General features: G+C 40.5%; 1 protein-coding gene across 1 annotated transcript; it reads right to left on the bottom strand.

Annotated features, from left to right (window-relative positions):
* Window positions 1-24,892, bottom strand: DIPK1C (divergent protein kinase domain 1C). The gene is made up of 4 exons (XM_081950130.1): window positions 23,652-24,892; window positions 11,625-12,299; window positions 4,691-4,855; window positions 1-1,770 (listed from the first exon to the last, which is right to left on the bottom strand). Exons 1-4 carry the CDS (start codon window positions 23,838-23,840, stop codon window positions 1,516-1,518), a joined length of 1,284 nt encoding a protein of 427 aa, XP_081806256.1. The 5' UTR covers window positions 23,841-24,892; the 3' UTR covers window positions 1-1,515.
* Window positions 24,893-25,931: the final 1,039 nt, after the last annotated feature.

Below are 25,931 nucleotides of genomic sequence, written 5' to 3'. Positions count from 1 at the left end.
CTCTAAGTGAATATTTCACGGTTACACTTTCTCCAATATAATTTCCATTGTCCCTCCTTTTGGTCATCTGCAAACTGTAGATTTTAGGGCAACAGAATAAAGTTAAAATGTGGTTTGCATCCTTGCGGATGTCTTTCTAGTTGCTCTTTTAATGATGGTTTTTAATTTCCGGGATATGTCAACCCTGCTATTTGCAATTCATTCAATTCAGTCACACTGTAGTTTAACACATTGGGTGGACATTGCTTTTGTGGAATATGCAATTCCAAAAAGGAATGGGTTCAAATAAGAGGAAAAATATAAGTGGGAGAATCATGAATAAGGAGGATCCAACTTCATCACAGGAGTTAATTTTAAAAACCACTTGAAAAAGATTTGTCAGATTTCTGCTGTTATTTCAGTTATAGCCTGCAAACTGGGAAAGAACGATGATGTTGAAGAAAATAAGAAATTGGCAGGGATGTTAGAGAGAAAATCCAGTGTTTTATCATTGGGTATTAGCACTGAGTTTTGGTCCCAACCAATGTCATGCCATCCTGTTAACCGTAAGAGTCTGCAGCCATAAAAAAGTCGGTCCTGATTTAAAGCTATCCTTGGATTACAATCTAATAAACAGTGTCAAATATATGCATTTGTCCTTCATAAATTGCTAGTTAATTCCATCAGTGTTACAGCATCACTCAAGAGAACATAACTTGCGGGTCCAGATATAACAACAATATGACATTGCATTTATTCTCTATTCCACTTCCATCAATAAACTTGGTTAATATAAAATAATTTGACCTAATTATGAGCAACAAGGAGGCTGTAACTGATAAATTTATTTAAAAACAGCTGTTTAGTTAAAATATGATCCACTATCTTTGCAAAGATCTTCATTAAAAATGTTTATTAAACACCCAGCCATTCCCCCAACTATTCATTTTAGAAGTAAAATTAAATTACTAAGATGTTCTATTTTTCTCCTCCCTTAAAACACTTTGAAATGCAAATGATTGAGTCTTGTATTAGTTTGGCTGATATTACTGCTTTCCCCATTTCAGAAAGAATTAATACAGCTAAACCTCAATTTAATGACCATTTGAGGAAAGGAGGATATATTTGTTCCTCCCAATGCCTGATAGATACAAAAGTACATCTTCACAGTGATTGGCATCACTTACATAATGACATCATTATGCAAATGACATAAAGTGTTGCATCATAAAAATTAGGATAAAATTCGTGTAAATTAAAGCAAACAAATCTATGTGCAATAGACTTCTGTTATTTCAGGGGAACTGTCCAAATAGAAATTTGGTCCACTGTGTCCAAAGTCTACTGAATGTAAGTCTGTTAAATCAGGATTTCATTCATTCATTCATCCCATTCGTGTGTGTGTGTGTGTGCGCGCGTGTGTGTGTTGTATGTATACACACACACACAACAAGCTCAGTTGTGGTTTCCAAAATATAGTAAAATAAAAAATAAGTACAAAATAATTTAATTCAGCAACAGCAATGAGAAAAAAAGCTATGTTTCCTGGGTAACCATAACTGATGAATGTGCTAGACTAGATTTCTGAAGTTCCTTTTGACTGACTTGGAGCAAGTAGTACAGCTGAGAAAGAGAATTTGCAGAATTGCTCTGGATGTTGGAAATATCCTTGATCCTTGGTTGTGCACAATCATGCACAGCCTCCTGTAACTGCAGCTGCATGGGAAAGGAAACGGCTGATCCTCCGAGGTTTGGAGTGAACCAGGGGCGAAATACTTTATCACAGATGACCTATTGAAAAAGAAGGAAAACAGAGTCTTGTACTGAAGAATCACATGAGTTGTTCAGTCCTGTTGCACTTTGTAATTTATGGATGTGTTTTTTTATTTATTTATTAAGGCTCCTATGCTGCTAAATTCCCATTGGCTCTATATGGCTCAAAGAGCTTCACAATAAGGGCTATAAAATAAAAATCTGACACATAAACACTACACAGACCATGGCAGGGCCATTCTGTAATGAGATCTTGGCTCAGAGAAATTTTTATACAAGTGACTCACTCTGCTTGGGCAGAGAAAAATCTATGCACTGTGTGGCAAAGGGAATAAGCAGCAACCAGCCCTCCACCCAAGGATTTGGTTGTGGCTCCCTGCCCCATTGGTGGCCAATGTGATCAGTCTCAGGGTTTGGGGTTTTTTGTTTTTTTTGTTTTGCTTTACTGGGGACTTGGAGGTTTCATGGGCACCTTAAAGCTGTGGAGCAGTGGTGAAATGTAAATTTGTTTGCCACCAGTTCTCTGGGCGTGGCTTGCTGGGGGAGGGGTTTCATGTGAATGGGTGGGCATGGGCAACTTTTTTTTAATTTTTAAAGCATTTTTTTTACTATCTATTCACCCAAACTGGTAGTAAAAAATGCTTTAAGAAGTGGGGGGAAAGGTTCAGCTATGCCGTTTTTCCATTTTTAAAAATGCCGGTTCAAGCAAATAGGTAGTAAAAAAATTCTTTAAAAAGTGGAGGGGGGAAGGTTCCCACGATCGCACAGCATAGCTGATTGTCATGGATCCTTTCCCCCACTTTTTAAAGCATTTTTTCCTGCTGGTTTGGGTGAATAGGCAGGAAAAAAATTCTTTAAAAAGTGGGGGTGGGGGAAGCTTCCAACAATCGCGTGGCTCACAGCCGATCCGCGCGATCCTCGAAAGCTTTGTTTTTTACCAGTGGTTTACAGAACCAACGACAATCGTCCCTACCTGTTTAGCCTAACCAGGCTAAACCAGGCCAAACAGGGAGGATTTCACCCCTGCTGTGGAGACTTAAGGACACTTTTTAACTCCCCCCCTCTCCTAGACCAAAACGTTCAAAATCTGTTGGGTCCAATGTTGATGTTATAATGCCCCCTGATGAGACCCAGAGACAAAAATTTATCCCCAGGCAGAAGAGTTCCCCAGCCCATTTTTCATTAAATAAATCAATGCAAACTCATACACATCCCATCTGGCCCAAAAGTCTGATTTGTGGCATCTAAGTTTGCATCGCTCTGCACTAGAGGCAGGTTATGCTTTATGTCTTTCCTCTCTTCTGACTGCTAACAAATTTCCCCACTGTTTTATTTATCATTTATTTTAAAAGACTCATATAGCTGCCCATATTGTAATTCTAACCCTGGGTGATGCACAAAGCAGTAAAAACAGTTCTCTACCCAACCATAGGAATAAAAACTCAATAAAATTTTATTCTGCCTACTCCTCTCTTGGGTAAACACTTAATCCAACTTCAAGAATTGCTCTGAGGAAAGCATAGAAATGGTTTCCAATAAAATGAATAAGAACACGATCAGATTAATATATTTGACCTTTACACTGATTGTAAAATGGGAGACAGAGAACCATTTTGACCATCAACCATTCAGAGCAACAACTCCATATGAAGTGAGTCCATTCACAGAAGAAAAACACAGCAACCAGTTATACAATATAAGAACTGGAAGTTAGAATAAGTTACGTGATAATAAAGTCCTGTAGTTCAGGGCTCTCAAACCTTGGCAACTTTAAGACTTGTGGACTTCAACTCTCAGAGTTCCTCAGCCAGATATGTTGGCTCTGTGAATTGAAGTCCACAAGTCTTAAAGTGACCAAGATTGGAGACCCCTGCTCTAGCTCTTTTGTATTTGAACAGTATTCAAATTCAGTATTATGGACATAAATTGCTGTTGTTTTACCTATGCAAATACTGTGCATAGTCATAGTAGTATTCGCAAGCAATAGTAGCAACGGCCAATTTTTACCACATACACATAGTCTGACTCCTTATTAAGAGTGTATGTTTTACCCTTTTGGGGAAATGCTTCTAACATCACTCCTGTGCAGTGGTGGGATTCAATTTTTTTTCACTACCGGTTCTGTGGACATGGCTTGGTGAGCATGGCATGGCTTGGTAGGTGTGGCATGGGAAGGATACTGTAAAATCTCCATTCCCTCCCCACTTTAGGCAAAGGTTACTGCAAAATCCCCATTTCTTCCTGATCAGGGAGGCAGAGAATAGATGGGGACAGGGCCAGTCAGAGGTGGTATTTATACCGGTTCTCTAACTACTCAAAATCTCCACTACCGGTTCTCCAGAACTGGTCAGAAGCTGCTGAACACCAGCTCTGCTCCTGTGGCAAATTCTTCTTCTTCCATATTGTAATATCTGGGACAGTGTTTCTCAACCTTGGCAGCTTTACGATATGTGGACTTCAACTCCTAGAATTCCTTGGCCAGCATGGAATTCTGGGAGTTGAAGTCCACACATCTTAAAGCGGTCAAGGTTGAGAAACACTACTTTAGAACAACTTGCCAAGTTATATGATGTTATCGCATTATGAAATGCCTTGCTCTGTGTTCGGCATCATTCTCTACCACTGGCTCTGTGGTGGAGGGATGCTACACCAGATGTTGACAGTACAGATGTCACTGCAGAGTCTAGAATACTAACAGAACCTGTTGCCTTCCCTAAAAAGTATGACATGATATGACACTGCATGATCTGTCTGTGGCCGGTGTCTCTGGGCTCATTTATAGCTATATCTTGAAGTCACTACTTGGGACTTCACGCACCTCGTAATTATCGTGGTGTATGTGTCATGGATACATTTGTTTTAATCAGTACAGTAATTAGAATTTTAAAGCAGAGGCACACAGCCACTTGAATAACAATATTTCTACTTAGCCTCTCACCTGAAGGTTAGTGTTGGCTCTTTCTGCTCCACATTTTCCATTCTTCAGATCGCATTTGGAAAAGCAATCGAAAAAAACGCAGTCTTCATCTCCTGAGCAGTTTTGTTCGAGGATGTCTCTCATTTTAGGTTCAAAAAAGGCCATGTCTACATCAATGGCAACCACCTGCAATGAGAGCAAATGCATTTAGGCTGATTTACTCTTGCGTCAAAACCCCCATACGGTTTTAGGACATTCTGAGTTCTGAGAGAAAGCAATGCAGGATAAATTCAAGAGAAAATGAGAAAGAACACACGAGACCTGTGTTGCTCACTACCTCTGAAACGCAAACTGACTACTCTATAAAAGAAAATGTAAGCTTTCCTTGGAAATCGTGGAGAAAATGTGAGCCTTGCAATTATTACAATTCTTTAAGGACACGCTGGGCTTCTGCAGCTGGGGAGAAGACACTGACAAATGTGCGGAAATTCACCACCTGAATTCGTGTATTGACAGCCAAGTGCACTTGTTATCATTTTGTCAGAACTTGCTGCAAATGCCACTGAAAGGCATATCCTTCTTTTATTTCATCAATGAAATAAAAGTACTTTTAGGTACTTTTGCAAAAGGACCAGCATATCCCTTCTCAGTGATAGAACTCACCTTTTCATACAGAGATTCCTGGGTACCCTTTTTAAATTGTCCCACTATTTTCCAGAACTGGATGAAACCACGAGCATCCTATTGCAACCCACATTTTTTTTAAAAAAGTATTTCTTTGTTTGATGGATACCCAGTAAATGCAATGGTCAGAATGAGTTAAAAGTTGCTGATGAACTCTGGAGGTTTTCTCCATTCAATCAGCTTCAGTACTGAAAAAGACAAAATTTTGACTCCAGGGAGCCCTCGACTTATGACAATTGAGCCCAACATTTCTGTTGCTAAATGAAACATTTGTTATGTGAGTTTTGCCTCGTTTTACGACTTCTCTTGTTAAGTGAATCTCATTTTAGGGCTTTTCTTGCCATGGCTGTTAAATGAATCACTGCGGTTGTTAAGTTACTAACACAGTTGTTAAGTGAATCTGGCTTCCCCATTGACTTTGCTTGCCAGAAGGTCGTAAAGATCACGAGATTCCCGGGACACAGCAGCTCTCATAAATACAAGATGAGTCTTTTGCCAATCATCTGAATTTGGATCACATGATCTGCAATGGTCATAAGTATGAAAAACTGTCACTTTTTTCATTGCCACAGTAACTTTGAACAGTCATTAAATGAAGTGTTGAAAATCAAGGACTACCTGTACTTGAAAGTGTTGGGCTAAGGCTCAGAATTGGAAGCTCAGTGCCCATATGGCTGCACATCCGAATCCAATAGGACTTATTTGAGGATCTGAAGGATGCAACTGGGTTGTGGACTTAATGTTAATCTATAGGACACAACCTCGTTTATACAATTACTCAATTTGAATCTAGCCACTGATGAACAATACCTTTCACGTTAGGTTCTAGACTAGAGAATTCTCAAGCTAATTTGAATTTCTTATCCTTGATCCAAAGTATTATTCTTATTCTTCACGCCTTCTTAAATCATGGTTTGATTAAACAGGATTTGTTTGTGACCTATAACAGATTAAACTATAAAACATAATCACAGCTTCTAATGCCATGATGGTGAACCTATGGCACGTGTGCCACAGGTGGCACATGGAGCCTTTTCTGAGGGCACGTAAGTCATTGCCCTGTCAGCTCTGGTGCGCATGCACGCACTGGTCAGCTGATTTTGACCATGGTTTTCAGCTGTTTTTTGCCCTCTGGAGGTTTCAGGGAAGCCTCCTGAAGCCGAAAAGCAGCCCAACACACAAACCGGAAGTTCAGGAACGGACTTCCGGTTTGCACTTTGGGCTGTTTTTTTACCCTCTGGAGGCTTCAGGGAAGTCCATTCCCGAGCTTCCGTTTTGCGTGTTGGGCTGTTTATTTGCCCTCTGGAGGGCGAAAAACAGCCCAACATGCAAAACGGAAGTTGGAAAATGGGCTGTCTCTTTTCCTGGTATTATTCACTGGCAGCACATAACCCAGGACAGCCATGTCAGTCTTTTGTTGCTCTTTTTTTTTCTCCCAAAAAAGACTCGCTCATCCCTAACACCAATGAAATCGTGGGTTTTAGCCATGGCAGGAGAGGTCACACAAACACTTTTATCATTTCAGAGAGTCATGGAAATACAATGTTTGCAAATGACTGCCCTAGAAATTAGTTGATGAGATCATTTCACCTCTTCTGGAAGTTCCAGCAACATATTGATTCACTTTCTCCACTGATCCAGTTAAGCATGTTGTATGAATAAGGCCAAGGAGAGCTTTAAAAATAAAGCCTGACTGAGGCTTTTCCAAATATTGCTGGTTTCCCATATTTATTGCATTTCAATCATTTCCAGCCCTCCATGTGATTAAAAATAATTCCAAAGCCGATTCATATTTATTTTTAAATGACGTACTCTGTGAATTTGTGCCTTTCAATGATCCATGTCAAAAAAAGAAAAAGACAGACAGCAGATGAAGAAAACAGATATAAAATTACATTAGTCCGAGTGACAGGGTGATATTTCTGAATTTGAAACTTTCTTCTAATTTTCCTGAACTCCAAGAGAAACTACAGATTCCCATTCCCTTCCCTTCTTTGAAAACAGTCCTGGGCTTTTCACAGGTTGATGCAGGCACTATCAAGAATATCGTAATTCTTGACATCGCCTCTTATGTTTGCAAGTTCTTTTGAGTTTCTCTTTCATTAAGAACTTCTAATGGAAAACATTTCCGGTTCATTGCCTTTTGTTTCATATATTTATTGGAATGCAAGCAAGTAAGCGGGCCACATTTAGATTGTGGTCCAAATATTAAGAGAAGGCTAAGCTGTAACTCAGAAGCTTCACAGAGATTTCTTTCGTATTCAAAAAGCAATTATAGGCAGCATTAATAAAATAACCTTTCTCTCTCTCTTGGTATCATGTGCTGGCCACTTCATTAATTTGTATTAGCAAAACTGGCAGATTGGTCAGAGTCTCCTCTCAGGGCAGCGTTTGGAACAAAATTACAGGAAGCCCTCAACAAAAAATATGAATAGGAATTTGACTATTCAAAATGCCAGGCAGATTGTCATTTCTTTCTCAGATTCTTCTTCCCCAGTCAAATCCCATGCATTTTCCTACTTTCTTTTTTTAAAATCTGAAAATGACTTATTTTGCTCTTCCCTATCCCAAATGCCAGTACAGGGATTGTTTTTTTTTTTAAATCTGTTATTTCATCCTCTACCTCAGTATCATTTTGACACCAAGCAATTAATAACACCAACAGCAACAACAATAAATTAAATTGATATGAATGCCACGCACCTCCCAATGAGTCAAAGACATTCCTGTTCTCTCTGACATTTCTATCACTTTCCATTTGGTTTAATTTTAAAAGAAAGGCATTTTTGGTCTCTTGCACTATTCATTAAATGTATTGTGTGATTACACTACAGTACAATTTTGCTTGGATTATATGCACAGAATCATTTAATGTTTTAACTAGCACTGTAACTTGCCCGTGCCTGGAGAATTCCGGTTACTAAGTGGAATTAGATATACTTTTAATACTAGTGGGAATAATAATACATACATTTTCTATTAAATAGAATAACTTGAGTGAGAGGTGTCTTTTAATGTTCAATACATCCCCAAATATGTTATTTGTGGCCTACATTATTTGCATTGTGTCATTATGCAACTGACACAGATTACCTTATTTGCATCAATTTACATGAAGATCTCAATAAACAAATCATGCCAGTTAGTACAAATGATCTTAGTACATAAAAGACAAATTCAATTGTTTCACCTACACCTCTTTGGACATAAAATCTTGTCAATTATTTCCAAGAGGTGAAGTAGAGATTTTCTCCTTTGCATCTGAAGTCTGCAAAGTGGAACTCTGGTTAAGCTGAAGTTTTACTGTATTTTCTTTCTCTTCTTCCACCTTCCGCAGTCATTTTGTGCACTTACTCTCGGTACCTCTTTTCTAGTATTTGCAATGAACTGTAAAATCTGATCATTTCAAACTTTGGGGAGGACTTGATTCTTCTCTTGAAGTAAGTCACTATTGCCATATTGCATTGCAGTTGCACATGTGTTGCTTGGATAGATATGCATGATTAACAAGTGAGATGAAAACCAATGCTATTGCAGCCGAGTCAGCACTGTGTGTCTATGACGTTGAGCAATGGCTAGCAGTGCCGACAGTGGCAGGAGCTAATGTCTTCCAGTCAGCTGGAAAGAGTCCTGCATGCATAAAAGGGCATTCTGCAATGATTGTGCTGAATTTGAATAAACATCTAAGCATAATTAATCCAAGAAAATTAATCTGTTCACCACTTAATAATTCAGACTGTCTTATGGGCTAAGAAATAGAAAATCGAATTATCTCTATGCCTTTAAGTCACCTTAGCATCGGGCTTTCCAGTGTGGAATTCTATATAGGTAATCCTTGACTTATAATTGTAATTGAGCTCAGAATGACAGCCGTAAGTTGCTGCAAATAGGTATCAAGCATCATGTAACTTGAGCCGATTTTTCAACATTTTTTTTCCAATGGTCATTAAGAGAATTAATTTTTCTCATTTTTGCCGAAAACTGGAAGTAAACTAATAAAGGATGATATAGCTCAGGATTGGAATAAAAGGTCCTTGATGCTCTCGGAGCTTTTCTTGCAGATGTTTTCTTGCAGATGTTTCTTTACCCAAGCTCAGACAGCACCAAGGACCCCTTACTGGAAGTCAATGCCAGAAATTGGCCAAAAAAACCCCACCATCATAAAGAGCAAACACATGGCTGCAGGATGGTGAAAAAAGCCATAAAAGTGAACTGGCCAAATACCCCAAATACTGTCAAGGGAGGAGCTGCTGTATGGCCATCTTCAAAATGATCATCAGTAGCTTTTGAGGGTCTGTTGTAACTTCAGCTAGTCATTGAGCAACCAGTCATAGGTCAAGGACTACCTGGATAGGTACCTGAGCCGTGGTGGCGCAGTAGTTAGAATAGGCTAATTGGGCTGACTTCCGATCGCCAGTAGTTTGGCATTTCGAGTCTCACCAGGCTCAAAGTTGACTCAGCCTTCCATCCTTCTGAGGTTGGTAAAATGAGGACTCAGCAATATGCTGACTCTGTAAACCGTTTAGAGAGGGCTGTAAGCACTGTGAAGCGGTATATAAGTCTAAGTGCTATTGCTATAAATAAATACCGATTCTGATCGCAGCTGTGCTAGCTTTCACACCACAAAAATAAATTCATTTTCTTAAAGTTGAAAACATGACTTGAAAGCACTTTTATAGACCTTTCAGTCCTTATAAAACTAATGCTGAGATCAGAACTCAGTTGAATATCTATTCCACCTTCCCCAAAAGCTCTTGATGGGTTAAATCAATAACAAGCTTTCCTACTAACTACTCAGTGTATTTCAAGACTGTTAGGAAATGCAATAGAAAACAAATCTCTCCCACTCATCTCTGGCACAGGAGGGCAGTTTCCTGGTTTTGCCTCCAGGGTGGCCCTCAGCAAATACCAAACTCTACTGAATTTTCCTGCTTCCTGGTATTTCATTTACCTTTCCTGGTATGCTGGCCAAAAGAGGAGATGTGGATTAAACATTAATGTATGAATCCTGTATGAATGGATGAAAGTATGAACGTATAGGAATGAGGCAAAGGAGATTGTATCAATCTTACGTATTGATCGATGGAAAGTGTCAGAATGGAGATACACTAATGGGTTTATCTCCATTCTTTTTTGTATGTGTATTTGCCTGATTGTGTGGGTGTGAAAAAGGTAGAATGGGAAACAGCACGAGAAAAGGAAGCAATCTCAACCACTTTGCTGTTATCCACAATTAATGGAGAGGTGGCTAATATTTGTGAAAATGGATCAGTGCATGTAAAAAAATGTTTTGTTACAGAACAAATAAATGAGGAAAAAGAAGAGTCAGTGCCTTCATCCACTCTTGATTTTGATTTCATCCATTTGTGGAATTAACACTAGCATTATCCATCCCTACTAGGCAGGCTTCAGCCCCTGTCACCTGTAGGAATGTGACTATAACACACATTCCCCAATTGCCATCCAGGCTATACATTTATAATACCTTTGGAAAATGTTGGAGACTGAGATTTCTATCTCCAAGGAGATGGAATCTATAAGTGAGAACCTTCACTCTTTTTCACTTTCATAATTACATACTTCTGATGTTGGAGCTCCAAATAATTATTTCTTATAAAACCAAACCAGTATTACCTTTGCACAAGGTGATAGCTTCTATTCGAAATACTTATGCATTTTGAAAATATAAGTAAAAACATATATAGGTACGGTGGGAACCCAGTCAGAAACTTTAATGACTATGTAAGGCTGAAAGTGTGTGTTTGGTGTAGTGGGGGCAAGGAGAAGAATAAGTGTGGTCAGATATTCAGGTAGAAGGCAAGTCTGGTCTCTTGCAATCTGAAACAGAAGCAGATCAACATTTTTGCATAGCTTCTACTTATTCAACCTGCCATCAGTATTTTTTGCAAATAGCTTATATATTCAAGAAAATTCTTGCTGACACTGTAGAACAGCACATAGGAAAAGAGACTCTTAACAAATGCAGAATATTAGAACAGCACAAATGTAAAGGGCAGAGTTTTAAATAGCAAAATTTCATAGTCTGGTCTAATATATTACGCTGGCAATATCTAGAAAACTGTTGCCTTGCTCCCAACAAAGAGATTTAACAATTAACAAGATTTCCTTGTTAAATGACCTTATTATCCTGATCATAATACAGGTCAAAGTCTGTGCCACGCATAAGTCTTCACAAAGATACCCAGTCAACCCACTGGTACTCACAACTTTAGTATGACAATAAATTCTGAAAAGTTGGGTCCTAACTTACCGTCAGATCATTCCGGATGGCAAAATTTTCTGGCTTAATATCACAGAGATGAAGAGGATAAGAAAAGTCGTTGTCAAAATGATTCACCATATCCAAAAAGCTGATTGCAATTTGGATTATGGCTTTGGCCTTGTGTTTAATCCCAGAGAGGGAAGCACCAACAGCATCTTCCACGGAGAAAAGGGTACTGTGCCAGGCGTGTCCAGCTGTCAGATATTCCACCGCATAAAAGTGGCCACAAGAACCGATAACCCTTAGAACGTGTTTACTGATGTCCTGCAAAACACTAAAATAAATGTACTCTTCCTGTTGGAGTAAAGACCACAAACTAGCCAGCTGTGCTTTCCAATGTGGGCCTCTTTTCTTCCACAAAGGTCCCACAGTTTTGTTAGGAAGTTCCAAACCCAAAGTGTTCTTGACTTCCAAGGCAACCATCAGAAGCAGCTCTGTTTCCGGAATTTCCTGTGATTCCATTTCTTCCAAAAAGCCAAGACCACGGTAGCTAGAGAATATTTCGTTTTTTGATTTTAGGATCACAGGGCGGCCTCTCCAGTCAGCTTGTATGACCTTCTTCCCCTGGTCATAATAAAGGCAGCGTTTATAGGTCAAAGTCTGGGCCACACATAAGTCTTCACAAAGATCCCCAGTCAACATGCCCGTCCCGTAGTCAAAACACTGCAGAAAAATGGAAGGAAACAAACAACAAAAGGCTAATGATAGGAAAGTAAAAATTTCCAAGCACTTTGAAAATCATTGATTCTTATCTTGAAAGTATATTTTTCATCCTATAGGAAGCAAAAATGCAAACAAGATGATGGGGCCAAATGATGCATATTTTAAACCCTTTCTGTTTGCCTGTTCTGAAAAACTGGCTGAGCAATAAGCAAGAAAACTATGAAATAACTATAAAAGAAATAAGCATAGAAAGCTATGGTTGCCTCATTTAAGGCTAGTGCTGTGATAACAAGCTTTGCCCACAGTAAATAATAAGTTGTTTCTCATGGTAAATTATAACCAGAGGTGGTATTCTACCGGATTGGACCAGTTCGCCCGAACCGGTAGCGGAAATCGTTTATGCGCCAGCCCACCCACCTGGCTCTATTTCATCCTAGTTAGGGACTTTTTTTTTAGCAAAGCATATGCGCAGAAGGCCAGATGCATGCATGGATGGGGTGCATTCGAGCAAAGTTAGCGTGTGCACACACACACATTTGCGAACCGTAAGGAAGGTAAGTGCAAACCACCCCTGATTATAACCATGTCCGTTTTACAGTAAATCGTAACTTTAGTTGCTTCTCTGTCCCATGGTGAAAGACCAGTTCTAGACCTCTGTAGCTTAGAGCTGGCCTCTTAGCTAATCACCATGTAATTAAGAGTTCAAATCCCATAGGGGGAATAAACTAAAACAACCTCTTCAGAAACATATTTTCATCATATTTAAAATTGTTAAAATGTATCCCTTTTGGGTACATGATGTTGAAAACCAGTGATTTAATATATAAATATTAGTAAGACATGAATGAAAATAAGGGCAAGATGTGGCCTTCTAGATATTGTTGAATCTCGATTAACTCCAAAGAGGTATGTTGCAATCCAACATTCTTCTATCCAGAGCAGTGGATGCTGGTTACCTAATATTGTGCGAAGATCAGGGGTGGGTTCCTGCCAGTTCTAACCTCTTCTATAGACGAGGTTCCACAAATCTACCGTGCTATTTAGAATTGGTTCCAGCTCCCTCCCCCTGCCCGTCCGCACATCATCAAGATGAAGAGCGAGAGGAGGAATTCTGGGAGCTGAAGTCCACAAGTCTTAAGGCTGTCAAGTTTGAACACCCCTGGGGTTTTTTTTTTTCTAAAGGGTTAGGGGGGGCAAAGGTCTTGTAACCTGACAGCTTTAAGACTTGTGTGTTTCAAATGCCAGAGTTTGGTTGCTAAGAAAGAGCGTTGTTAAGTGAGTTTCACCACATTTTACAAGTTGGCCATGCCCATCCAGTCACATGGCCGGCAAGTCACTCCCACCTGGTCACATGACTGGCAAGCCACTCCCACAAAGCAGGCCACACCTACAGAAGAGGTTCTAAAAAATTTTGAAACCCACCACTGGCGAAGATGCTCAGTGGGATGAAGTTGAAGTCATAAAAGTCAGGGAACACAATTCTAATTATTTCATGACATTCAATACAAATTTCACATGATAAAAAGTGAGTGTGAGCTACCATTAGTGTTTGTTCCATATAAAACACGGCATTCAATCTACTATAGGTTACAAAGCCCAGTAAATGCAGAAACCAATGATTAAAAAAAAGTTTAGATCACAGCACCAGCCTCTTTCTTTACTGCATTATTAAGCTAACTTCACATTCCTGAACAAAGGGAATGGAAGCTGAATATATTTGTGCGGTTTATATATTCCATAATTCATGATTGCAAAGCTTAAAAGGAGATTGAAAGTCTGTAGTTATGTGGTCATTTCAAATGCATGGAAGAAACAAAGAGGATTTCCCCTGCCGGTCCCTTCTTCCACTCATAATTGTTTCCATCCTTTCATTTCTAAATAGGCATAGGTAGCCTGTATAACCACATCCATTCAGTCCTTCGAGAAAATGCAGCTGCAAAAGTTTATTATGGGCACACCTCCGAAGGAGACACTAAGAAGATGCCAAAAACTAAACAGTCAGATAGAGACCTTATACCAACTTCCTCCCTGTTTTTCTCTGACCTTCCTTTTTTACTTTCAGTCAACATTTCCAAAGGAGTATCAGGCTTTTCTATACATTTCTGGAATATTTTCTATATAACCCTTCCCAGACCTTTTCAAACTTCTCCAGCCCATTTACAGATGGAACTATCTGTAAATGGGCTGTAAACTATCTGAAAATACACTACTTAAGTGCATTTTCCGAAGTATGCAAATTGGAAGACATGACCCCAGATTATTCCAAGAACAAATCCACATACCTCACCACTCTCTAGAGTCAAATAAGTTGAAAGGTCTGGAAACCCTGTAACCAGATCCAAAGGTTGTGAATAATGTAGCACACAGATTTTTAAAAAATGGCTTAATAAAGCATAGTGCAATAAAGGAAAATAATGTACATATTAAAACACTTCAAAAGGAAAATTTTTATAACATCTAAAGTTTAAAAGTTTCATATTTACATCACGCAAGCATTCTAAAATTGTATCTATATAATAACCTTGATTTTGCATGAAGATATACATTCATGCAAGTACCATATTTTTCAGAGTATTTGTGTTACAACCCCTGGTATGCCCAAATATGGGAGGGAGCTCACTACTCCCCCTTTCTGTCCTTCGGCTCATTACAGAAGACCATCCAGGCAGAAAACCATATTTTTATTTTTAATGTTGCCTTTGCTATGTTTGTGTTGTATTTATTTATTTATCAGCATAATTACAAAACACACACACACACACACACACACACGTATGTATGTATGTATGTATGTATGTATGTATGTATGTATGTATGTATGTATGTATTTGTGTTACAACCCCTGGTATGCCCAAATATGGGAGGGAGCTCACTTTATTTATTTATCAGCACGAATACAACACAAATATAAAAAGGCAACATTAAAAATAAAAATATGGTTTTCTGCCTGGATGGTCTTCTGTAATGAGCCGAAGGACAGAAAGGGGGAGTAGTGAGCTCCCTCCCATATTTGGGCATACCAGGGGTTGTAACACAAATACATACCTATTTCCCTGGCTCAGCTGATAAGGAGGAGAGCCTGTGGCTTAGTGGCTAATGTATCTGCCTAATATGTAATACAGCCCAGGTTCAAATCCCAGTAAGGGTATGGCTAGCTGATGAGAGCTAAATAGCTTGAAATAGATCTATACTAGTCTCCCTTTATTTATTTATCAGCACAAATACAACACACACACACACACACACACATATATAGATGAGAGAGAGAGAGAGAGAGAGAGAGAGAGAGAGAGAGAGAGAGAGAGAGAGAGAGAGAGAGAGAGAGAGAGAGAGAGAGAGAAATACAGTAGGTAGGTAGGGGGGAGAGACAGTGTAGGTAGGTAGGTAGAGGGCTAGAGAGAGAGAGAGAAATAGAAAGAGACAGAGAGAGAAATTCAGTAGATAGGTAGGGATAGAGAGAGTAGGTAGGTAGGTAGATGGAGAGAGAGAAATACAATAGGTAGTTAGGGAGAGAGAGAGAGTAGGTAGGTAGGTAGGTAGGGAGAGAGAGAGAGAGAGAGAGAGAGAGAGAGAGAGGGAGAGAGAGAGAGATACAGTAGGTAGATGTTTCCAGGTGTATTTATCCATGTGCTGGAGAAGGAAATCGCTGACAATCTGCAGCACCTAAGACTTTGTTTCTGCTGGCACAGCACTTGATCAATGTAATTCTCATCAATCAGTTAAAGAGCTTTACAAAGGGAAAAAAAAGTTTGCAAACCTCCCCAAAACGGCCCGTTTTTCGCGAAAACGGGCCCGTTTTTTTAAAGGCATGAATACCTTGGGGAGGGGCTTGAAGAGTGCTCCTGTGGGGGGGGGGCAAAAATGAGCAAATGCATAGCATTATGGAGGCTTATAGAATGCTGCTGGGGACTGGGGGGGGGACACAGCCTGCCTTTTGCTCATTTCTGCCCTCCCCAGCCCCCAGGAGCTTTCTGAAAGCCTCCATAAGGGTATGCACGGCCATTTTGGTGAAGGGGCAGGGCTTCAGGAGGCAAAAAATGCTGTATTCGATGTATAAGACGCACCCAGATTTTCAGCCTCTTTTTTGAGGAAAAAAGGTGTGTCTTATACTCCGAAAAATACGGGTAGTATTATATGAAGAGGAGTTCTGCTAGTATCTTCCTCGTAAGTCCTTTTGACTTACTCGAAGTAAGTCAAAAGTTAATTAATAGAAAATTATGAAACAACTTTTTCAACTTTGGGGGAAGGTGAGTTCCAGAAATGGTATTCAGCCAGTTCTGACCAGTTCTGGAGAAACAGTAGCAGAAATTTTGAGTAGTTCAGGCAACCGATAAATACCACCTCTGATTGGCCCTGTCCCCATCTATTCTCTGCCTTCCAAGTCCCAGTTGATCAGGAGGAAACTTGGTTTTTCCCTTCCTGGTGTACCTCTGTGTGTTGGAACAGTGAAGGAGAACTAACTTTTTACTTTCGGATTCGCCTGCCACCTTGGATTGCCCCGGCTGCGCACTCCAGCGACCCCATTTTCTTTGTCAAAGATTTACCGTTTCTGAATTTAGACAATGGGACCTAAGAAACCTCCAACGGGCAAGTCACTTTCGGCTCCTGTCTCAGCTGCTTCCAGTCCAAGTACCCAGCAGCCAAAGATTACTTCATTGCTACAAAAAGAAGTGGCTGGAGAGAGTTCAAAAGAATTATCTGTCAAAGAAATGTTTCAGGAAATTATGAGAGGTCAAAACGAACTGAGGAAAGAAGTGGCAGACCTCAAAGACGAACTCAGAGGGGTACAACATAATACAACAGAAAATAAACAGAAAATTGTGGTGCTGGAGGAAGGGGCAGCCGGGATGGAGGAGAAGATTAAGGAGGTCCGAAAGCTGAATTTAGAATTGGAAAATTTTATGACCAAAATAGAATTTGAAAGAATGTCTTTTTTTCTCAGGTTCCAGAATCTACCAGAGACAGAAAATGAAGACCTTAATGATATTATGAGCACAATTTTAGCAGAATACCTTAAAAGAAATAAAGAGCAGATGTGGTCGGACATGGACCTGGTTTATAGAATTAATTCAGCATATGCCAGAACCCATAATGTCCCAAGAGAGGTACATGTTAAATTCCTCAGGAGGACCACGAGAGATGAGGTGCTAGGGGCCCAAAGGGAGGGACCTTTAAAATATCAAGATAAAGAAATTACCATTCTAAAGCAAATTCCAAAAAAGATTAGAGAAAAAAAGAGAAAAAATTTTCTTCCTTATCAAAGAAATTATATAATAGCGGAATTTGGTTTAGATGGTTATTGCCAGAAGGTTTGCTGATTTTCTGGGAGGGAAGCCGAGTCAGAATTAAGACGGTGGACGAGGCAGAGGCCTTTCTTAAAAAACATTTTTCTCTCCCAGACGATGAAGATAGCGGAGGTGGGGGGAAAGGCAGCAATGTACAAGACATGGGGAAGGGGGGGAGCATGGCTCCACCTGGAGGCAGGGAGGAGGGAGCAATATCGAAAAGGCTCAGGTCACAAAACATCTGAAATATTATTGCAATTGTTGATATACTAGAAAGTGACAAAGGAAGAGTTGATTGAACATGTTGTTGGCACAAAGTAAGAATTCTGTTTATGCTATCATTTACATGTTATTTTTAAAATTGTAAAAGTGTGAGATTGGGGGGGGGGGTCTACTGCCAACATGGAAGCTACTAAAATTTTCTATGTACCCTATTACCCTTTTCCCATAAACGTTTTTAAAACCAATAAAACTTTTTACAAAAAAAAAAAAAAGATACGGATATACTTTCTAAGCCCTTGTTCTGAAGTAGTCCCAAAAGCCTTTGAAAGGGCATGGGAGTTGTGGATTGGTGCATAAATCAATAGGAAGTGGTGCTAGAGCTGTGAATCCAAAGGTACTGGTTTTTCAGTATTGTAATTGTTGATATACTAGAAAGTGACAAAGAAAGAGAGGATTGAACATATGGCTGATATAAAGTAAGAATTCTGTATATGCTTATCCTTTATATGTTATTTTTAAAATTGTAGAAATGTGACAATTGGGGGGATTTCTACTACTAACATGGGAGCTACCAATTTTTTTTATGTACCCTATCACCCTTTTTCCATAAATGTTTTAAAACCAATAAAAACTTTTTACAAAAAAAAAAGAAATTACTAAAATTATAATGTTCGCTTATAAAGACAATTTGGTTTCTTCAAGGGCAATAAAACAACTGGCTTAAACCCAAGCAGAGTACCATCTTATCTGGCTTTTGGATAAGCATAAATAACTTTTCTCCTTCGAAAATCAGTACAGAGGCAGGCTCAAGGATGAATGCAAAATGCAATTCTCAAATCAGGCCCAATCGCTCCAAATCCATTGGGGATAATAATGCAGCTCTGTGGGAAATGGCAAATATCCCATACAGTATCTCAGAACTTTCAAAATTTCCCATCTGCCTGTCAGAAGAAAAATATGCAGTACTGTTGCCAATAGAAAAAAGGTATTTATAACTCAGGGTTGAACTGGGGGTCCTTGGTGCTCTAGATTGTTTTCTTGCAAATGTTTCAATACCCAACTAGGTAACATCATCAATGTTGTTCCATTTCCACAAAATCAGCAAAGCTGCTGCCACAGCATACTATTTGCTGTCATTTGTTATGTATCACACAGGGAACATTTATAGTCATCAATTGGTAGTTACCATAACAGAATTATATCTCTTAAAGTTAGTTTTCCATTTGATGAAGAAAACAAGAAACAAAGCTACTTGACTTTACACCTTAACACTCTTGCAGTTCTTAAAATTAGATAAATAGAAATAGCACTTAGACTTATATACCACTTCACAGTACTTTACAGTCCTCTCTAAGTGGTTTACAGAGTTAGCATATTGCCCCCAACAATTTGGGTCCTCATTTTACCCATCTAAATACAACCTCAGATGAACAACAACACATGACTTTAACATAATTTTATTTTGGGGGAATGTGTAATGGAACAATTGTGAGCAGATAACATTTTACTGATAAAAATGTTTACAGTGGCAAAGGTCCATGGCCTGGTTACTTGAGGGACCACCCATCTCCCATAATATCTGCCTAGCCAATTTGGTTCATGGCATACTCCAAGTTCCTTTGATTAAACAATGTGATCTCTCAGGATCCCAAAAGTGCACCTTCTCCTTAGCAATGAGTACCTCTGGAAAAGGTTTCCTACAGATCTAGATGACAATCCCACCCCCAACTCTACTGTTGTTTAAAAGATCTGTGAAGATCTGGCTCTTCACCCAGGCCTCTGGTGAGGGAGAGTGAGCCCCCCCCCCCTCATCTGGACCGTCATGCTTCCCATCTTTTATTGCTTTTATTGTAATTTCTTTGATTGTTGTGAGCTATCCAGAGTCATTGAGAGTCAGGTGGCATACGAGTGTAATAAATTATGGGTATAACCGATCCAGCAAATTCAATTTAACATTCATTTTAACATCCTGTTTAGGAACAAAATAATTCAGTGTGGAAAGAAACAGAAATAATGGAATAACTTTTTGACTTTATCACTATGTTGCCGTATATTATATCATGATGTATTATAGATAATACAGAACAATCTTGCTTCTTTTATCACAACACAGAAATGGAACCCGTTCCATCTCCACAGTTACCAAATTATTCTATTGCCACAAATCTGATATATCTCATTGAAATAGATTACAGTTAAAAAAGGAAAATAAGTGCACTGAAAGCCATCCTTTTATCTACATCCAAAGTGGATTTTACATCCCGTTAGGAAATGTAAATTCTTGTCTGTTTGAGTAAGTTTTATCAGTATGATCCATCAGCTGAGTATTCTGATTTGTTTAATTGACACTAAGCAGGGATCTCCAACCTTGGCAACTCTAAACCTGGTGGACTTCAACTCGCAGAATTCCTTTGCTGGCTGGGGAATTCTGGGAGTTGAAGTCCGCCAGGATTAAAGTTGCCAAGGTTGGAGACCCCTGGCTTAGAAGGCTAAAAATGTCATCATACTGGCAAAGGCTTTTCAGTCCTTAATCAGCAGCCTGACTCCTTTCCTTCCTCTCCCCTTTTCCTTTCAAAATCCAGGCAAAACTTCATCAGCATGGACTACAGTCCTTGTCTCTTTTCATGGCAATATATTCACAAGCCTCCTATTCAGAGCATCAAGCTTTCGGGAGTTCTTAGCCAGCCTCTGCTCAAAAGATTCATTCCTGATCGTATTTGGGTCACCATTTAGCATTGTGAAAAAGTAATCAGTTACATTTGGCAGACTGGAGTGGAGGGGAAGGACCTGCATACCATAAAGCAGAGGAAGCAGATAGTAGAGAGCCATTTATTGGAACCTGTTGTATTTGTTTTAATATGCACATGCCTTCTTTCTGGCAACACAAGTCTGACTTTTTTTTTTTTAAAAAAAACAAAAGCAGTGAAAAAGGGTTCAACTTTTCCGCTGGCTACGGGGCAGTGGTGGGTTGCAGGTGGTGTGCCCCAGTACGGGCGTATCGGTGCCTGCCCGGAGTACCGGGAACCATTCCGGTATGGTGCTCCAGAGGGCCCACCCGCCCGAGTTCCTTATCTGTATTTGAGCTCTTCTGCGCTTCTTCGCACGGAGCACACGGCGACTGAGCGACACTCCGCCAAGCAGCTGGAGCGTCGCAAGAAGGATGCATGCATGCGCTGCACGCGTTCATGTGGTGGACGCCGGACCCCGTTGCACTGTACCAGTTGCACAGGGATCCAGAACCCACCACTGCTACAGGGTTGAGCTCAAAGTAGTGAGAGAGCCACTGCACAAGGTTTGGATTTTTAAACAATTAAATGATTAAAGGAAGCGCTCGATAATGTAATTATGGTTGTAAGTTGTGGCAGTCGTTAAGCAGATCATCACATGACTGCACCCGATTTTACAACCTTTATCGTGACGATCATTAAGTGAATGCCATGATCATTAAAGAATGCTGCAGTCATTAAACAAACACAGTGGTTGTTAAACAAATCCATTATATGCAATGGACGGTTTTGCCGGAAACCAGAAATAAATGCTGGAAACTAGCAAAAAATGCTGAAAATTATGGTCATGTCACCATGGGATGCTTCACACAGCCATAAATGCAAGCCAGTTACCAAGCACACACAATGCGATCATGTGACCATGAAGATGTGTACCCATCACAATAACTTTGTAATCAGTTAATCAGTTCATTTTTGGAGGATTGTCATAACTTAACAGTCACTACATGACCAGTTGTTAAATGAGGACTACCTATCTTACTGACTTATTATCAATATTTTATCTCATTATCAAATGTATAAGCTCTCTCTAACCCAGTCCTCAATATGATTTACAAAATGTCTATTTTCCAACAGAACAAAAACAAAAGACATTTTGAATTGAAGAGAAGAATAAAGAAAAGAACGCGAAAAAGAAATAAAGCAGAAGAAATAGGGAAAAGAAAAAAAAATAGTAAGAAAGAAGTAGCTTCCAATCTTCTTAGCAGCAGTTACATTTATATTTTGCCCTCTAAGGTTACATCATAATTTCCTTGTTTCCATAAGCAACCCTTAAGCAAAAAGTCCATAAGGGGTTTCTGATCACTAATAATGCAATTGCTTTTAACATAATTTTTATTAAAACTTTTGAACAAGTAGATAAAAAGCTACGGCAAACTAATATAAAATAAGGAAGAAAAAAGAAAAAGAAAGCAGAAAGTGCAAGAAAAGATACCGTAAAAAATATATATAAAGAAGACTTCCAATATTTTACACATCAGTTGTAAGTACAAATATATTTTAAGCTCTTTCTCTAAAGTTAGTTTGTATAGCTTTTCTTTCTATAATCTACCCTGTCTAATCATAAGAATCATAGAACACAATATCACTTTTTCGTTTTTACGCAAATGGCTTCAATTCTTCTCTAAACAAACAAGTTAATTTTGCCATCCCTGATAGTTCTGTCGTCTTCATTTCTCTTGCAATGCTGATGAATATACATTTCTGCCCATAACCTTTCTTAACTGTAGAATTAACACCCTACCTCTTAGAGTTAATAGCTCTGGGTCGGAGTTTTCCATGGAGAAAATCCACACGAGCCCCACCCCATTCTTGTCATGCTGCATACCTTATCCTATTCAGATATCCTAAATATCCTTATCCAAGAACAGTTATTTAGACCCAGGTGTCCAACCGTGGCAACTTTAAGACTTGTGGACTTCAGCTCCCAGAATTCCCCAGCTAGATGCGTGAATGTCAACTCCCAAAATGCCCAGCCAAGATGGGGAATTCTGGGAGCTGAAGTCCACAAGTCTTAAAGTTGTCAAGATTGGACACCCCTGATTTAGACTATGCAGCAGCACTCAATTAATGCAATATGTGTCATTTATTTAATGCATTATCATTTTTGTCATGTCTAATTCTCATGGAAGGACATATGACTGTCAAACCATTTCCCTATTTCAATTTCACATCAATCCAGTAAAGTGCTCTGGGTTCAGAATTAAGGATGGCTATGGAGTGAATGAACTGAAGGATCAGTGGTGCTTCTGAGCTTGCTTTATTTCTTGCAGCAATCGCATTATCCAAACTAGGTAACATCATCAGTGCTAATAAGGAGTGTAGTTTGCTGTCAATTTATATACTGTCAGTGTTGGTGGCCATGAGAATATAAACTCACAGCAAACTACACTCCTTGCGAGCATTGATGATGCTACCTAGTTTGGGTAATGAAACATCTGCAAGAGAACAAGCAAGCTCAGAGAACCCGAAGGACTCCTCATGTCAAACCTGAGCTACAAATATTAAGAGAATTAAGAGAATGAACTGCATGGTTGAATGAAAACTTCAGTCCAGACTTTCCCAGTTACAGTATATTTCAGCCTTTACCAGCTTGAAACTCAGAGCTCATCTAGTCCAACTCCGTGCTCAAGCAGAACACCCTTACAGAACAACAGAGTTGGAAGGGGCCTTGGTGGTCATCTAGTCCAACCCCGTGCTCAAGGAGGAGACCCTGCGCCATGCCAGACAAATGGCGGTCCAATCCTCCAGTGTTGGAGCCCCCCACAACTTCTGGAGGCCAGTCGTTGGGGTTCCCCCTTATTTAACAACCTGTGTTACTGCCTCAGAAAATGATTCTCCCATCTGGTGAGTAATTTCTCACCGAACTCGGGGGGGGGGGAGGGAAGGACCCATTGCCAATGCAAGTCGCTGGGGGATGATCTTTAAGGCGCATCTCGGTGGCCCTGAACAGCTGGAGAACAGCTGGTTCTAGGCGGCGTCCTTTGCCAGGGCAGCCCTTAAAGGTCACCGGCCCCATTTGGTGGCCAGCACCCGCCACTCCCGTTGCTGCCACCTACCAGCTTGGCCAGGATCCGGCGACTCTGCTCGTCCGTGCACCGGCCGGAGAAGACGCCCCCGTGCGCCAAGAAGAAGAAGGCGAAGAGGCCGCCCCCTGCCGCCCAGCACGCTCCCCAGAAGAGGCACTGCGCGGCGGGGCGGCGGCGGCAGCCCAGCCTGGCTCTCAGCAGCCGCTTCAACCCGGGCATCCTTCGCACCGACGACAGTCGCTCGAGCTTCTCGCTTTAACCCGCGCCTCGACACCGGTAGCAGCAGCAGCAGCAGCAGCAGCAGCAGCAGCCGGCATCCATCAGCCCACCTCGGTCGGATTCCCAGCCGCTTGTGAAGGCGCCCCTCGGATCACTCGGAGCAAAAGGCGAAAGTCTGCAGTTCGGCTGCCTGCAAACCGACGTCCCCGAAGGGGCAAGAGCCGGAGCCGCGGACGGCGGACGCTCGCACATTTCCCGGGCGAACGCCCGCCTGCCTGCGAGGTTCCACTCCCTGCGGCTCCAGTCGCCCACGACGTGCAGTGCCGGCGAGCCGCCGCGGTGGAGACCTGGGAGGGCTCGGGGAAAACGCAGCCTTCTTCTCCAGTCCCAGCCACGTCGTGCCTCCTCTCCTCCTCCTCCTTTTGTCTGCTGCGGCTCTCGGACAGTTTTTTCTCCGGCGGCTCCTCTCGCCCGACAAAGTTTTCACGTGCCGGGGAAGATTGCTGGGGGAGGGGGGGAGAGAGAAGGAAGGCAGATCTGCCTCTGGGAATTCAGACCGGCTGAGCGACCCCTTTAAAGAGACGCGTCCGACCTGCGCGTCCGGTAGGGCGGGCGGCTTCTCTTTAAATTAGCGGCCAAATGTGCCTTGGTTTCGTTAAACAGACATCCCGATGTGTATCTGAAAGAAACGGGATCACTGCTCTGCCTTTTGTATTGCGAGTTGAGGTTCTTCTCGCTGGATCCTATATCAATGTAAAAGCAGGGCTCCACAAACTTGGCAACTTTAAGACTTGTGGACTTCAACTCCCAGAATTCTCCAGCAAGCTATGCTGACAATGGGTTAAAGTTAAATGATCCTGAAATGGCTAAATCCTGAATTCTTGTGGAGTCTTTTCTGTCATAACTTTGAATGGCAAACTGAACAAGTGGTTGCCAAGTAAGGACTGTCTGTATTTTAGTGTAGATACTACCTGTAAGGACTCTCTTAGTGCACCTACACAAACATGTAATTTTTTCTCATCAACCTGAAATAATCCAAAGCAAGATGAAGGACTTGTCACTGAAGATCACAGACTATAATTAGACCATCTCTGTCTAATGTGAGCTGGTAGAAATATCCCACTTCCCTGTCTATGACTCAGAGAAAGTAATTGGCTGAAAGTCATTCAGCCCCGTTTCCAGTGGTGGCTTCCAGTCCAGCACCTTAACCACTATACCACACTGCCTCTCAAACAGAGGTTAGTTAGCTGCAGTTTCATAGGCTTGCTTTTAAGGACCCCAGCTAGCTTGTCAATGCATTCTCCTTCAAAGCAGTTCCTGCACATTAGTTGACCAATATAATGAATAAACAAATGGACTGATCACACCTCAGGGAAGAAAAGCCCTGACAGGTGCCTTGTATGTCATATATTATGGGAACAGCCTTCCCCTTCGTGGTGTTCGGCTAGGGGGGTCCCCAAACTTGGCAACTTTAAGACTTGTGGACCTCAACTCCCAGAATTCTCCAGACAGCATGCCCAATGGCTGGCTGGAGTTGCCAAGGTTGAACACCTCTGCTTTAGATGTTGCTTTTTCCATTGATGTGGCCGGGAGCTGTTGTTCCCATTGCTCTGAAAAAAGCCATGTATTCCTAAAACTGGCTTCATAACAAAAACCTTAGAGTAGCCTCACTTGTCTGTATTTTTTGGGGAGGGAGTAGGGGATACTATCTTGAGCTACCACAGCTTTCTTATTTGAGTGATATGATTTGGGAAATTAAAATAAATAACTAATAAGTTGAATAATGTATTACTCTTGCATATATCTGCTTTTAGTTTCCTTTCAAAAGTGCGCTACCCAGCCCTTAAGAAATGTCCCATTTGCACACATTGCAACCATCAAAATTTGTATTTATCCACTACCTTTTTCCTTGTAAAATTTTAAAAAAACCAATAAAACGTTTTTTTTTAAAAAAAGAAATGTCCCATTTGATAAAAACATAGCAGATATTGAAATGATCTTCACCAAAACAGCCACAAAATTACTAGAACTTTTATTTGAATACCCTTAAAATAATGAGACTAGAAAATTAGGTGCATGACAAATGAGTTA

Source organism: Natrix helvetica (genome assembly GCF_964273705.1).
Source record: "Natrix helvetica genome assembly, chromosome: 4".
In the NCBI taxonomy this organism is placed as follows: Eukaryota; Metazoa; Chordata; class Lepidosauria; order Squamata; family Natricidae; genus Natrix; species Natrix helvetica.
This window is presented reverse-complemented; position numbering and strand designations above follow the sequence as displayed.